A 15,294-nucleotide genomic window follows, 5' to 3' on the forward strand; every position below is an offset into this window, starting at 1 on the left:
ACTTGAAGGTGTGGATGAGCTTAAATATATGGAAGTCAAGCTTATTCAGAATGGGAAAGGTTTATTGGTTATGTATAGCAACTGCTCCTAGAGCAATATTTTGCAGTAGTAACATTCAAGAATTGGGGTACAAACCCTTAGAATGATCCAAATGCCAGCAATAGTGACAATTTAAAAGAAAATCACATTCTTAAACAACCATATAAAATATATTTTTATTCTAATAATGAAATATTTCAATTTGCTATAAAGGTTTTTAGGTCATAATGCATTTTATAGATGTCAAAGCAAATACTTTTAGATTCATTTACCATAAATATTGGCAAAATACATTTGATTCAAAACCTAACTTTCAGCAGAGAGCTTACAAGCAAATGTATTTGAGATCCTATACAAATTCTCATAACAGTAATTTCCCTTTTATGTTATTTCATGTGCAATGAGAGAAAATTATTGAGGAAGGAGGGTACACACCTCATTGTGTGTTTATTATGGATGAGAAAGACTTGGATTATAAAGAAAGTCATCAAGGGCATTCATTAGTAAGAAACAAAAAGTGCTCTAGCATTTAATACCACCAAAGATCACTTGATTCTTCTACTTGGAAGGAACATTGAGGGAGACTGGAATGCTGAAGAATATCTTATGTGTATGCAAATCTTTGCTAGCATTACCTTCATAAGATCCTTGGGTTATAGACATGTGTAAAGTCTGCATAAACTGTGATATGACAACAGAAGCTGAAAGAAAAAAAAAAATCACCTCTTCATCCCTCATCCCACTCTATCAGCTCCTCAAGCCTTGTAGATTTTTTTTTATGTGATACTGTATCCTGTGGGGTGGGGTAGTGCCAAGAATGGATGAAGGCAAGCAAATATAAATATGTATATGTGTATATATGTATATGTCTGTGTATGTGTCATGTACAGTATATGTATGTATATGACTGTGTATGTATATGTGTATATGTTGATATGTATATGTATGTATATGACTGTGTATGTATATGTGTATATGTTGATATGTATATGTATGTATATGACTGTGTATGTATATGTGTATATGTTGATATGTATATGTCTGTGTATATATATATATATAATATATATATATATATATATATAATATATATATATATATGGATGTAACCAAGATGTGAAAAAAGGAGAGATAGGTAGTATGTTTCAGGAAAGGAACCTGGATGTTTTGGCTCTGAGTGAAACGAAGCTCAAGGGTAAAGGGGAAGAGTGGTTTGGGAATGTCTTGGTAGTAAAGTCAGGGGTTAGTGAGAGGACAAGAGCAAGGGAAGGAGTAGCAGTACTCCTGAAACAAGAGTTGTGGGAGTATGTGATAGAATGTAAGAAAGTAAATTCTCGATTAATATGGGTAAAACTGAAAGTTGATGGAGAGAGATGGGTGATTATTGGTTCATATGCACCTGGGCATGAGAAGAAAGATCATGAGAGGCAAGTGTTTTGGGAGCAGCTGAATGAGTATGTTAGTGGTTTTGATGCATGAGACGGGTTATAGTGATGGGTGATTTGAATGCAAAGGTGAGTAATGTGGCAGTTGAGGGAATAATTGGTATACATGGGGTGTTCAGTGTTGTAAATGGAAATGGTGAAGAGCTTGTAGATTTATGTTCTGAAAAAGGACTGGTGATTGGGAATACCTGGTTTAAAAAGCGAGATATACATAAGTATGTACAGAGCATCAGATTGGGGAAGAGCAGTGTGGTTTCAGAAGTGGTAGAGGATGTGTGGATCAGGTGTTTGCTTTGAAGAATGTATGTGAGAAATACTTGGAAAAGCAAATGGATTTGTATGTAGCATTTATGGATCTGGAGAAGGCATATGATAGAGTTGATAGAGATGCTCTGTGGAAGGTATTAAGAATATATGGTGTGGGAGGAAAGTTGTTAGAGGCAGTGAAAAGTTTTTATCGAGGATGTAAGGCATGTGTACGTGTAGGAAGAGAGGAAAGTGATTGGTTCTCAGTGAATGTAGGTTTGCGGCAGGGGTGTGTGATGTCTCCATGGTTGTTTAATTTGTTTATGGATGGGGTTGTTAGGGAGGTGAATGCAAGAGTTTTGGAAAGAGGGGCAAGTATGAAGTCTGTTGGGGATGAGAGAGCTTGGGAAGTGAGTCAGTTGTTGTTCGCTGATGATACAGCGCTGGTGGCTGATTCATGTGAGAAACTGCAGAAGCTGGTGACTGAGTTTGGTAAAGTGTGTGAAAGAAGAAAGTTAAGAGTAAATGTGAATAAGAGCAAGGTTATTAGGTTCAGTAGGGTTGAGGGTCAAGTCAATTGGGAGGTGAGTTTGAATGGAGAAAAACTGGAGGAAGTGAAGTGTTTTAGATATCTGGGAGTGGATTTGGCAGTGGAAGGAACCATGGAAGCGGAAGTGAGTTACAGGGTGGGGGAGGGGGCAAAAGTGCTGGGAGTGATGAAGAATGTGTGGAAGTCGAGAACATTATCTCCGAAAGCAAAAATGGCTATGTTTGAAGGAATAGTGGTTCCAACAATGTTGTATGGTTGCGAGGCGTGGGCTATGGATAGAGTTGTGCACAGGAGGATGGATGTGCTGGAAATGAGATGTTTGAGGACAATGTGTGGTGTGAGGTGGTTTGATCAAGTAATGAAAGGGTAAGAGAGATGTGTGGAAATAAAAAGAGTGTGGTTGAGAGAGCAGAAGAGGGGGTGTATTGAAATAGTTTGGTCACATGGAGAGAATGAGTGAGGAAAGATTGACCAAGAGGATATATGTGTCGGAGGTGGAGGGAACGAGGAAAAGTGGGAGACCAAATTGGAGGTGGAAGGCTGGAGTGAAAAAGTTTTTATCGAGGATGTAAGGCATGTGTACGTGTAGGAAGAGAGGAAAGTGATTGGTTCTCAGTGAATGTAGGTTTGCGGCAGGGGTGTGTGATGTCTCCATGGTTGTTTAATTTGTTTATGGATGGGGTTGTTAGGGAGGTGAATGCAAGAGTTTTGGAAAGAGGGGCAAGTATGAAGTCTGTTGGGGATGAGAGAGCTTGGGAAGTGAGTCAGTTGTTGTTCGCTGATGATACAGCGCTGGTGGCTGATTCATGTGAGAAACTGCAGAAGCTGGTGACTGAGTTTGGTAAAGTGTGTGAAAGAAGAAAGTTGAGAGTAAATGTGAATAATAGCAAGATTATTAGGTACATTAGGTTGAAGGACAAGTCAATTGGGAGGTAAGTTTGAGAGGAGAAAAACTGGAGGAAGTGAAGTGTTTTACATATCTGGGAGTGGATTTGGCAGTGGAAGGAACCATGGAAGCGGAAGTGGATCATAGGGTGGGGGAGGGGGCAAAAGTGCTGGGAGTGATGAAGAATGTGTGGAAGGCGACAATGTTAACTCGGAAAGCAAAAATGGGTATGTTTGAAGGAATAGTGGTTCCAACAATGTTATATGGTTGCAAGGCATGGGCTATAGATAGGGTTGTGTGGAAGAGGGTGGATGTGTTGGAAATGAGATGTTTGAGGACAATATGTGGTGTGAGGTGGTTTGATCAAGTAATGAAAGGGTAAGAGAGATGTGTGGAAATAAAAAGAGTGTGGTTGAGAGAGCAGAAGAGGGGGTGTATTGAAATAGTTTGGTCACATGGAGAGAATGAGTGAGGAAAGAATGACAAAGAGGATATATGTATCAGAGGTGGAGGGAACAAGAAGTGGGAGACCAAATTGGAGGTGAAAGATGGAGTGAAAAAGATTTTGAGTAATCAGGGCCTGAACATACAGGAGGGTGAGAGGCATGCAAGGAATAGAATGAACTGGAATGCCATGGTATACTGGGGTCAGCATGTTGTCAATGGACTCAACCAAGGTATGTGAAATGTCTGGGGTAAACCATGGAAAGTTCTGTGGGGCCTGGATGTGGAAAGGGAGCTGTGGTTTCGAGCATTATTGCATGACAGCTGGAGACTGAGTTTGGAAAAGTGTGTGAAAGAAGAAAGTTAAGAGTAAATGTGAATAAGAGCAAGGTTATTAGGTTCAGTAGGGTTGAGGGACAAGTCAATTGGGAGGTGAGTTTGAATAGAGAAAAACGAGGAAGTGAAGCGTTTTAGATATCTGGGAGTGGATTTGGCAGTGGAAGGAACCATGGAAGCGGAAGTGAGTTACAGGGTGGGGGAGGGGGCGAAGGTTCTGGGAGCGCTGAAGAATGTGTGGAAGGCGACAATGTTAACTCGGAAAGCAAAAATGGGTACGTCTGAAGGAATAGTGGTTCCAATAATGTTATATGGTTGTGAGGCATGGGCTATAGATAGGGTTGTGTGGAAGAGGGTGGATGTGTTGGAAATGAGATGTTTGAGGACAATATGTGGTGTGAGGTGGTTTGATCTAGTATGTAATGAATGGGTGAGAGATGTGTGGTACTAAAAAGAGTGTGGTTGAGAGAGCAGAAGAGGGGGTGTATTGAAATAGTTTGGTCACATGGAGAGAATGAGTGAGGAAAGATTGACAAAGAGGACATATGTGTCAGAGGTGGAGGGAACAAGAAGTGGTAGACCAAACTGGAGGTGGTAGGATGGAATGAAAAAGATTCTGAGCGATTGGGGCCTGAACATACAGGAGGGTGAAAGGAGGGCAAGGAATAGAGTGAATTGGAATGATGTGGTATAACCGTGGTCGACATGCTGTCAATGGATGGAACCAGGGCATGTGAAGCGTCTGGGGTAAACCATGGAAAGTTCTGTGGGGCCTGGATGTGGAAAGGGAGCTGTGGTTTCGAGCATTATTGCATGACAGCTGGAGACTGAGTGTGAACAAATGTGGCCTTTATATGTCTGTTATCCTGGTGCTACCTCGCTGAAGCAAGGGGAAGCAATGATGTTTCCCATGGGGCGGGATAGCACCAGGAATGGATGAAGGCAAGCAAATATAAATATGTATATGTGTATATGTTGATATGTATATGTATGTATATGACTGTGTATGTATATGTGTATATGTTGATATGTATATGTATGTATATGACTGTGTATGTATATGTGTATATGTTGATATGTATATGTATGTATATGACTGTGTATGTATATGTGTATATGTTGATATGTATATGTATGTATATGACTGTGTATGTATATGTGTATATATGTATATGTCTGTGTATATATATATATATATAATATATATATATATATGGATGTAACCAAGATGTGAAAAAAGGAGAGATAGGTAGTATGTTTCAGGAAAGGAACCTGGATGTTTTGGCTCTGAGTGAAACGAAGCTCAAGGGTAAAGGGGAAGAGTGGTTTGGGAATGTCTTGGTAGTAAAGTCAGGGGTTAGTGAGAGGACAAGAGCAAGGGAAGGAGTAGCAGTACTCCTGAAACAAGAGTTGTGGGAGTATGTGATAGAATGTAAGAAAGTAAATTCTCGATTAATATGGGTAAAACTGAAAGTTGATGGAGAGAGATGGGTGATTATTGGTTCATATGCACCTGGGCATGAGAAGAAAGATCATGAGAGGCAAGTGTTTTGGGAGCAGCTGAATGAGTATGTTAGTGGTTTTGATGCATGAGACCGGGTTATAGTGATGGGTGATTTGAATGCAAAGGTGAGTAATGTGGCAGTTGAGGGAATAATTGGTATACATGGGGTGTTCAGTGTTGTAAATGGAAATGGTGAAGAGCTTGTAGATTTATGTTCTGAAAAAGGACTGGTGATTGGGAATACCTGGTTTAAAAAGCGAGATATACATAAGTATGTACAGAGCATCAGATTGGGGAAGAGCAGTGTGGTTTCAGAAGTGGTAGAGGATGTGTGGATCAGGTGTTTGCTTTGAAGAATGTATGTGAGAAATACTTGGAAAAGCAAATGGATTTGTATGTAGCATTTATGGATCTGGAGAAGGCATATGATAGAGTTGATAGAGATGCTCTGTGGAAGGTATTAAGAATATATGGTGTGGGAGGCAAGTTGTTAGAAGCAGTGAAAAGTTTTTATCGAGGATGTACGGCATGTGTACGTGTAGGAAGAGAGGAAAGTGATTGGTTCTCAGTGAATGTAGGTTTGCGGCAGGGGTGTGTGATGTCTCCATGGTTGTTTAATTTGTTTATGGATGGGGTTGTTAGGGAGGTGAATGCAAGAGTTTTGGAAAGAGGGGCAAGTATGAAGTCTGTTGGGGATGAGAGAGCTTGGGAAGTGAGTCAGTTGTTGTTCGCTGATGATACAGCGCTGGTGGCTGATTCATGTGAGAAACTGCAGAAGCTGGTGACTGAGTTTGGTAAAGTGTGTGAAAGAAGAAAGTTAAGAGTAAATGTGAATAAGAGCAAGGTAATTAGGTACAGTAGGGTTGAGGGTCAAGTCAATTGGGAGGTAAGTTTGAGAGGAGAAAAACTGGAGGAAGTAAAGTGTTTTAGATATCTGGGAGTGGATCTGGTAGCGGATGGAACCATGGAAGCGGAAGTAAATCATAGGGTGGGGGAGGGGGCGAAAATCCTGGGAGCCTTGAAGAATGTGTGGAAGTCGAGAACATTATCTCCGAAAGCAAAAATGGCTATGTTTGAAGGAATAGTGGTTCCAACAATGTTGTATGGTTGCAAGGCGTGGGCTATGGATAGAGTTGTGCACAGGAGGATGGATGTGCTGGAAATGAGATGTTTGAGGACAATGTGTGGTGTGAGGTGGTTTGATCGAGTAAGTAACGTAAGGGTAAGAGAGAGGTGTGAAAAAAAAAAGAGCGTGGTTGAGAGAGCAGAAGAGGGTGTTTTGAAATGGTTTGGGCACATGGAGAGAATGAGTGAGGAAAGATTGACCAAGAGGATATATGTGTCGGAGGTGGAGGGAACGAGGAAAAGTGGGAGACCAAATTGGAGGTGGAAAGATGGAGTGAAAAAGATTGTGTGTGATCGGGGCCTGAACATGCAGGAGGGTGAAAGGAGGGCAAGGAATAGAGTGAATTGGATCGATGTGGTATACCGGGGTCGACGTGCTGTCATTGGATTGAATCAGGGCATGTGAAGCGTCTGGGGTAAACCATGGAAAGTTCTGTGGGGCCTGGATGTGGAAAGGGAGCTGTGGTTTCGAGCATTATTGCATGACAGCTGGAGACTGAGTGTGAGCGAATGGGGCCTTTGTTGTCTTTTCCTGGCGCTGCCTCGCGCACATGAGGGGGGAGGGGGATGTTATTCCGTGTGTGGCGGGGTGGCGATGGGGGTGAGTAGGGGCAGACAGTGTGAATTGTGTGCATGTGTGTATATGTGTGTGTATATATGTGTGTACGTTGGGATGTGTGGGTGTGTATGTTTGCATGTGTGGACGTGTGTGTGTGTGTATGTGTGTGGGGGTGGGTTGGGCTATTTCTTTCGTCTGTTTCTTTGCGCTACCTTGCAGGCATGAGAGACAGCGACAAAGCAAAATAAATAAAAAAATATACTTAAGACACCCAGGTAGTATAATGCTTACTGCTTGAGAGTGCCTGATGTCATGAGCTCAGTGACAAGGACGATGCAACGACGCTTGGCACTGTGAACTTCCCAGTAGTCATAAAACCGTACAATGTTGGGATGCTGCAATCCTTTAAGCATCTCTGCCTCCTCACGAAACCTCAAACGCTCATTCTTATTCCATTTCCGCTCCTGGTTAAAAATCAATAATGATGGTGTTATGATTTGATTTCAATAACTTTGAAAATCACTGATAGACAACACATGGAAACAAGAAAAATTAGGATATCCATAACTGTGACATTATTGCAACATAATGAGTTGTATTCATGCTTGTAAAAATAATGTATGCATGAAATGAACAAAGAAGATACAGTTGATAAAAAGTCACAGTTTCTTCGAAAACATATACACTGGTATATGGTTATCTAAAATTTTCATGAATGGACATTATATGGATGAGAGCAAGGTGGGGTGAATGCAATGAAATACTTAACCATAGAGAAAATGAATGGAAGTTATCAAATATTATACGCATGATGTTGTGTTGTTAGTTAAATCAGAGGATGAACTGGACAAAATGGCAAGCTGGTTCAGTAATGCAAGCAGGAGAATGATGGAAATAAATGTGAATGAAATTAACCATGAGTTTTTCAAAAGGAGTGGAGGTCAGACAGTAAAATCAGATTGTAGGGTGAAGAACTTGAAGGTGTGGATGAGCTTAAATATATGGAAGTCAAGCTTATTCAGAATGGGAAAGGTTTATTGGTTATGTATAGCAACTGCTCCTAGAGCAATATTTTGCAGTAGTAACATTCAAGAATTGGGGTACAAACCCTTAGAATGATCCAAATGCCCAGCAATAGTGACAATTTAAAAGAAAATCACATTCTTAAACAACCATATAAAATATATTTTTATTCTAATAATGAAATATTTCAATTTGCTATAAAGGTTTTTAGGTCATAATGCATTTTATAGATGTCAAAGCAAATACTTTTAGATTCATTTACCATAAATATTGGCAAAATACATTTGATTCAAAACCTAACTTTCAGCAGAGAGCTTACAAGCAAATGTATTTGAGATCCTATACAAATTCTCATAACAGTAATTTCCCTTTTATGTTATTTCATGTGCAATGAGAGAAAATTATTGAGGAAGGAGGGTACACACCTCATTGTGTGTTTATTATGGATGAGAAAGACTTGGATTATAAAGAAAGTCATCAAGGGCATTCATTAGTAAGAAACAAAAAGTGCTCTAGCATTTAATACCACCAAAGATCACTTGATTCTTCTACTTGGAAGGAACATTGAGGGAGACTGGAATGCTGAAGAATATCTTATGTGTATGCAAATCTTTGCTAGCATTACCTTCATAAGATCCTTGGGTTATAGACATGTGTAAAGTCTGCATAAACTGTGATATGACAACAGAAGCTGAAAGAAAAAAAAAAATCACCTCTTCATCCCTCATCCCACTCTATCAGCTCCTCAAGCCCTTGTAGAATTTTTTTTTATGTGATACTGTATCCTGTGGGGTGGGGTAGTGCCAAGAATGGATGAAGGCAAGCAACTATGAATATGTACATTTGTATATGTATGTATATGACTGTGTATGTATATGTGTATATGTTGATATGTATATGTATGTATATGTGCATGTATGGGCATTTACGTAAATATATATATGTGTATATGAGTAGATGGGCCATTCTTTGTCTGTTTCCTGGCGCGATCTCATTGATGCAGGAAATGGCAATCAAGTACAATAAACAAATAAATAAACAAATATATATAAATCTATTGCCTGTGATACAAAAACCCTTGCTGAATAACTGAATTCCAGAGTGGCATTCACAAGACTAGTTCAACACCCTTTACCTCCCACTAAACCTCACTCCTCTCCATCCCATTCCAGCAGCATCTCAAACCCCTATGACCATATTTTTCAGCAGGTATAATTAAATACCCCAGCAGTATCTCAAACCCCTATGACCATATTTTTCAGCAGGTATCATTAAATACCATCTCCAATACCTGTGAAATGGTATTAGCTGAATCAGATAATTCAAGGGGGTTATGTCAATAAACCTAGTTCATCTCCCTCCACCTCCCAGTAACACTCTCTCCAACACATCCCATCCCAGCAATAGTACCTCAAGCCTTTGCGACTATGTTTCTCACTGAGTTTCCATTAATATCTCATCTGCATTACTGTAATATGGCAACACTTGCTTGAACAAGACAGTTCAGAGAGTGACAATGAAGTTGAAAGGATGATGTAAGCAAAAATACTTGGTGAAGTCTTCCTGGGCCTAGGCTACTGGACTGGGTTGTTGGTCGACCAAGCTGCTGGATGTCACAGCCCACAGGCCAACATAATGCCCACAGCCTTACTGGTCTGACACACTTTGTAGGTAGTTGTCCAGTGCACTCTTAAACTTCCATACAGTGCATCTCATCGAGTTTCTGATGATAGCAGGTAAGATGTTGAAGAGTCTTGGGTCCCTAATATTTAAGATGCTATCTCTCTCTCTCTGTGTATACTGCATCTTTGGATTTAAAAGGCAGTTTCCTACAAAGCTGTCTACGCTAGTCATGCCAGTAATAAAAGCTGTCTACGCTAGTCATGCCAGTAGGATTCTATTTCCAAATGTTAGTTGGGAAGCATATCTTCTTAGATTCACCAGGTGTAGATGATGATTTACCTCTCTTCGCTCCATACTTCTCATGTCTGCATTCCAAGGAGATTTCAACTATTCCCAGTAATTCACTTCCTTTACCACATAAATATGGGCTGCAAAAGATCTCTGAACACTTTTGAATTCTGCAATTTCATTCATCTCCCAACTTGTAGGGTGATGTTAGAATGCAACAATATTCAATAGGTAAAAGAATCAATACTTTGATTAACATTATTACTGGTTTTTCTTCCTGTTTTGAGGGTCTACAGGATCCAGCCTACCATCCTTCTGCAAGAGGCAACCACTGTTCTGTTGTGTTTGCTGAAGGTTAGGTTGTTAAACATGATTACTCAGAGGTCTTTTACATTATTCAACTGGTTTATGATGGCATATATGTAAAACCATATAGAGTGAAAAATGAAAGTGTAATAAATTGTGCTTTGGATATGGGGGAGAAAGACGAGAAGTAGTGATAGAATGCGAGTATTTAAAGCTGTCTCGGGTAAGATTGGAGATATGGAAGGAGAGAGCAGTACAAAGTAGAAGAGTCACTGGGTCCTTTAACAGAATAAAAAAAAAAATGAAGGGTAGAGGTGTAAGTATGGAAGTGAGTAGAGGATTAAGGGAAAGCGTAGTCCTCCAACCCTGACCTAAGCAGCTGAAACATGGACATTGAATGAGTCACAAAGGCCATGAATCCAGGCTGTGGAAATGAGCTGTTTGAGAAGACCATGTGGTGTAACTATATGGAATGAAGAAAGAAATGAAGGGGTGTATGAGAGATATGGCATGGCAGGGAATGCAAAGGGAATGAATTGTGGAGTGGCAGAATGGGTGAAATGTAATATTTTGAGGTGGTTTAAGCACGTGGAAAGGATGCAAAACTGGGAATTTACAAGGAGAAAATACAATAGTGCAATTAAAGGGGTTGGTGGAAGAAGAAGACCATCAGTGACATGGGCAAATTGGGTGAAGGAATAATGGAGGGAGAAAAATAGTGGAAAAATACAGGAAATGGTGCATGCCAGGGAGCCATGTAAGGACAGGGATAAGTGGAGACTCTTTTGCTGTGGCCACCCCTTGATGGGAGTTCCTGGAAGGAACAGGTATCAGAGATATAGATAGATAGACAGATACATAGATACATACATACATATGATAGCATCAGCATCTGTCCAGTAATCTGCAATGTTTCTGTATATCCATCTCCCCATTTTTCTGGTTATTCCTATCTTTTGCATTTCATGTGCTATGACACCATGGTCACATTTATCAAGTGCTTTTGGAAGAAGTGTAGATCACATCAGCATTTTCTATGTTTTCCATAGGTTCAACAATCCTATCACAGGTCAAGTAACTGAGAGAGGGAAGATCTTCCCCCTTCAGAAACCATGCTGGCCTGGATTATGCAGGCTGTTCACTTCCATATATTTAGTCAGTTAGCCTCTTAGGACTCTTTCAAGATTCTTATAATGATCATTATTATCATATTTATCTATTTCATTTACCATACTCAATCACCATCTCCCGCGCCAGCGAGGTTGCACAAGGAAACAGACAAGGAGTGGCCCAACCCACCTACATACACTTGTATATACATAATCATGATCATTACAATCATTATCATTATTATTACTATTATTATCATCATTATTATACCATGGGAATTACTAATAATTTTTTGACTTCTAAGAACTGTAGTCGTATTGTATGGTGAAACACAATACTGCGTATCATGACTTTACTCAAAACTGTAAAAGGGTTAAATCTTCCTCTAAAACACTTCCCACTAAATCCCTTAACCTTATCAACTCTCTTTGGATGAACATGATGAATCCAAGTTGTGTTGCCAACTCAGGAGCACTTATCAAAAATATTGTATACCATCTTTATAATCTATATTTCAGCAATATGATACAAAACACACACACTTACACAGCATATCTTGACATTAAAACATTCAACTTTGCGGAAAATTAAAAGAGTTAGAATTAAGGTACTAAAGGCAGCCCTACACTTCCAACTCATCAAAGCATCGTAAATCATCATTATTTAGTTTATTTATGCATTATGATATATCTTCAACATGTCTTGGAGACATGGAATAGAAATAATGATCTACCTATGGCCTAGTGGGACTGGAGTTCAAATCCTTCCGCCTATAGGTAAAGCTTTATAGAGCAGTAATATATAACACACTGAAACAGTATATTCTCACAATATAACATCCATAAGAGTGTGTGTGTGTGTGTGTGTGTGTGTGTGTGTGTGTGTGTGTGTGTGTGTGTGTGTGTTGGGACTTATCTTACAGTGAAAAAGAAAATTGTACATCAAAACTTCAGTCAACAGGTTAAAAGCATGACAACTAAAGCACTCCAAACATGTACCTGCAAAAAGAAGGTACAAAAGGTCTACAGTACAATGAGTATGATGACCGCTATATAAGAGCTGCTGGCCTTCTAAAAACTTACAGGCCTCCTAGCAAAGAAAACATGAAACCAATTGCTGAATATGGCCCATAAACTCAGGATGGCAATACAAGTCACAGGAATTAGAACCATCAATGTAACAAGAAAAATTCTATATTACTTTCAGTCACATGAAAAATGCAAATCAAGGCCCAAAAACACCACTGATCCACTAAAACCAGATGAAGGCATATATAGAAGATGAGCGAGATACTAAAAGAACAATATGAATCAGTGCTCAGTGAACACTAAACCTTTAAGATAAATGACCCGACCAACTTCTTCCTAAACAGTAATCCCCCATTGTTACACATAGCATATCTCAACCTCACTATAGGGTTTCAAGAGGACCACTGAGAACATGCCCATGCACTTTGCCCCATGAACAGACTCCCGGTACTCCATTTTCAAAGAGACATACAAAACATACTGGCATGAGAACTAAACTGTACATGCACCCCTTCTTATATCTCACACTGGTGCAGACAAGAATGAATATTTCATATCATCCTCTGCAAATTATACCAGAGTAACTCAGAAAATCTTGTCAATAAAAGACACTGAAGAAAAACAAAGTGATATACAGAGAATCTTCTACTTAGCAAACAAAAAAATGCTTTTCATTGGAGACAAGTTCCAATTTGCATTGTGGGAAAAAGAAGAAATTAAGAAAACTACAAAATATCATAGACATAGGCACTGTCATATCATGACTGAACAATGTGCAAGACTTCTGAGCAATAATGTATGATGACCTCATCTTCAGTAAACAAAACAAGACAATGGCTGCCTTTTCCAACAAAAGATGGTAGGATGGATCTTGCAAACCTTAGACAAAATATAAAAAAATAATGGAGGTACTCTTCCAGGAACTAAAACTTTCATTAATGGAATACTGTTGTGAACTGGCATCCAAATTACAGAGCTACAAAGCACTCAGGTCATTAATGGCCGGTATTGACATATTCAAGGAGTTGAACTACTGGGACTGACTGAGATCCTTAAAGCTATACTCTTTGGAATGAAGACAGTCAAGGTATATCTTCATTAACGTTAAAAAAATCCTAGAAAGCACGATCCCACACCTATACAAAAAAAAAATATTCCCTATTGATATAACAGCCATGTAGGACTAAAATAGTCTCCTTAAAATCAAAAGGTGCAATAAGCAAAAAGAGAGAAAACACCTTGAACATCCAGGGCCCAAGACTATCCAGCCTCCTGCTTACATATAATAAAAACACTTTGGGGTGCATTTTGAAGAAATTCAAGAAGGCCTTCAGATGTCTAGTACTTCCAAAAGATATCAAACCAGCTGGTCTGTGCTGGCTATCTGGGCCTGTGGGACATGGCTTCTAACTTTTCTAAGGTTCCAGTCATGGACACATCGAAGCTGGTTTTAATTGAAATAGAGAGGGTTAAAGAAAGGGGAAAAAAAGAGGTGGAAAAATTCTTAAGAATTTTGGAGGAGGTGGAAAACCTGCTCTTGAAAATGGGCCAGGTCACAGTGTCAGGAAAGATATGAAGGGATACAAACTTTCAAGCGTTGGGAAAGAAACATAAAAAGGCCCATCTCTATGATGCCAAATATCATGTGGTCTAGCTGATGGTGGGGGCACACTAGCAGCCACTTCTTAGAAGAAAAAAATACAATAGAGGGAAAATGAACCTACATTGCAGCAGAGTTGGGTATGTGGGCCATGTTGTGAGGTTAGCTTTGGAGAAATGATAAGTCAGATTGCTCAAGACTCAACTCTGTCCAGTAAGACAGTATTGCAAAACCCATTCCAAATGTGAAAGCAGCACTCTACTCGTTGACAGAACAATTCTTTGTATAAATAGAGAATTTTTTTTTTTTTTTTTTTTTTTTATACTTTGTCGCTGTCTCCCGCGTTTGCGAGGTAGCGCAAGGAAACAGACGAAAGAAATGGCCCAACCCCCCCCCCCCCCCATACACATGTACATACACACGTCCACACACGCAAATATACATACCTACACAGCTTTCCATGGTTTACCCCAGACGCTTCACATGCCTTGCTTCAATCCACTGACAGCACGTCAACCCCTGTATACCACATGACTCCAATTCACTCTATTTCTTGCCCTCCTTTCACCCTCCTGCATGTTCAGGCCCCGATCACACAAAATCTTTTTCACTCCATCTTTCCACCTCCAATTTGGTCTCCCTCTTCTCCTCGTTCCCTCCACCTCCGACACATATATCCTCTTGGTCAATCTCTCCTCACTCATTCTCTCCATGTGCCCAAACCATTTCAAAACACCCTCTTCTGCTCTCTCAACCACGCTCTTTTTATTTCCACACATCTCTCTTACCCTTACGTTACTTACTCGATCAAACCACCTCACACCACACATTGTCCTCAAACATCTCATTTCCAGCACATCCATCCTCCTGCGCACATCTCTATCCATAGCCCACGCCTCGCAACCATACAACATTGTTGGAACCACTATTCCCTCAAACATACCCATTTTTGCTTTCCGAGATAATGTTCTCGACTTCCACACATTTTTCAAGGCTCCCAAAATTTTCGCCCCCTCCCCCACCCTATGATCCACTTCCGCTTCCATGGTTCCATCCGCTGACAGATCCACTCCCAGATATCTAAAACACTTCACTTCCTCCAGTTTTTCTCCATTCAAACTCACCTCCCAATTGACTTGACCCTCACCCCTACTGTACCTAATAACCTTGCTCTTATTCACA

At 40.0% G+C, this 15,294-nt stretch overlaps 1 protein-coding gene across 1 annotated transcript in view; it reads right to left on the reverse strand.

Annotated features, from left to right (window-relative positions):
- Positions 1–15,294, reverse strand: part of LOC139757294 (uncharacterized) — a 517,589-nt gene that overhangs the window by 464,107 nt on the left and 38,188 nt on the right. Inside the window, exon 3 of the mRNA XM_071677667.1 lies at positions 7,426–7,598. Within this exon, the coding sequence (XP_071533768.1) occupies positions 7,426–7,598 (173 nt within the window). The remainder of the gene's footprint in view (positions 1–7,425; positions 7,599–15,294) is intronic.

This window comes from Panulirus ornatus, chromosome 2, assembly GCF_036320965.1.
Source record: "Panulirus ornatus isolate Po-2019 chromosome 2, ASM3632096v1, whole genome shotgun sequence".
NCBI classification, from domain to species: Eukaryota; Metazoa; Arthropoda; class Malacostraca; order Decapoda; family Palinuridae; genus Panulirus; species Panulirus ornatus.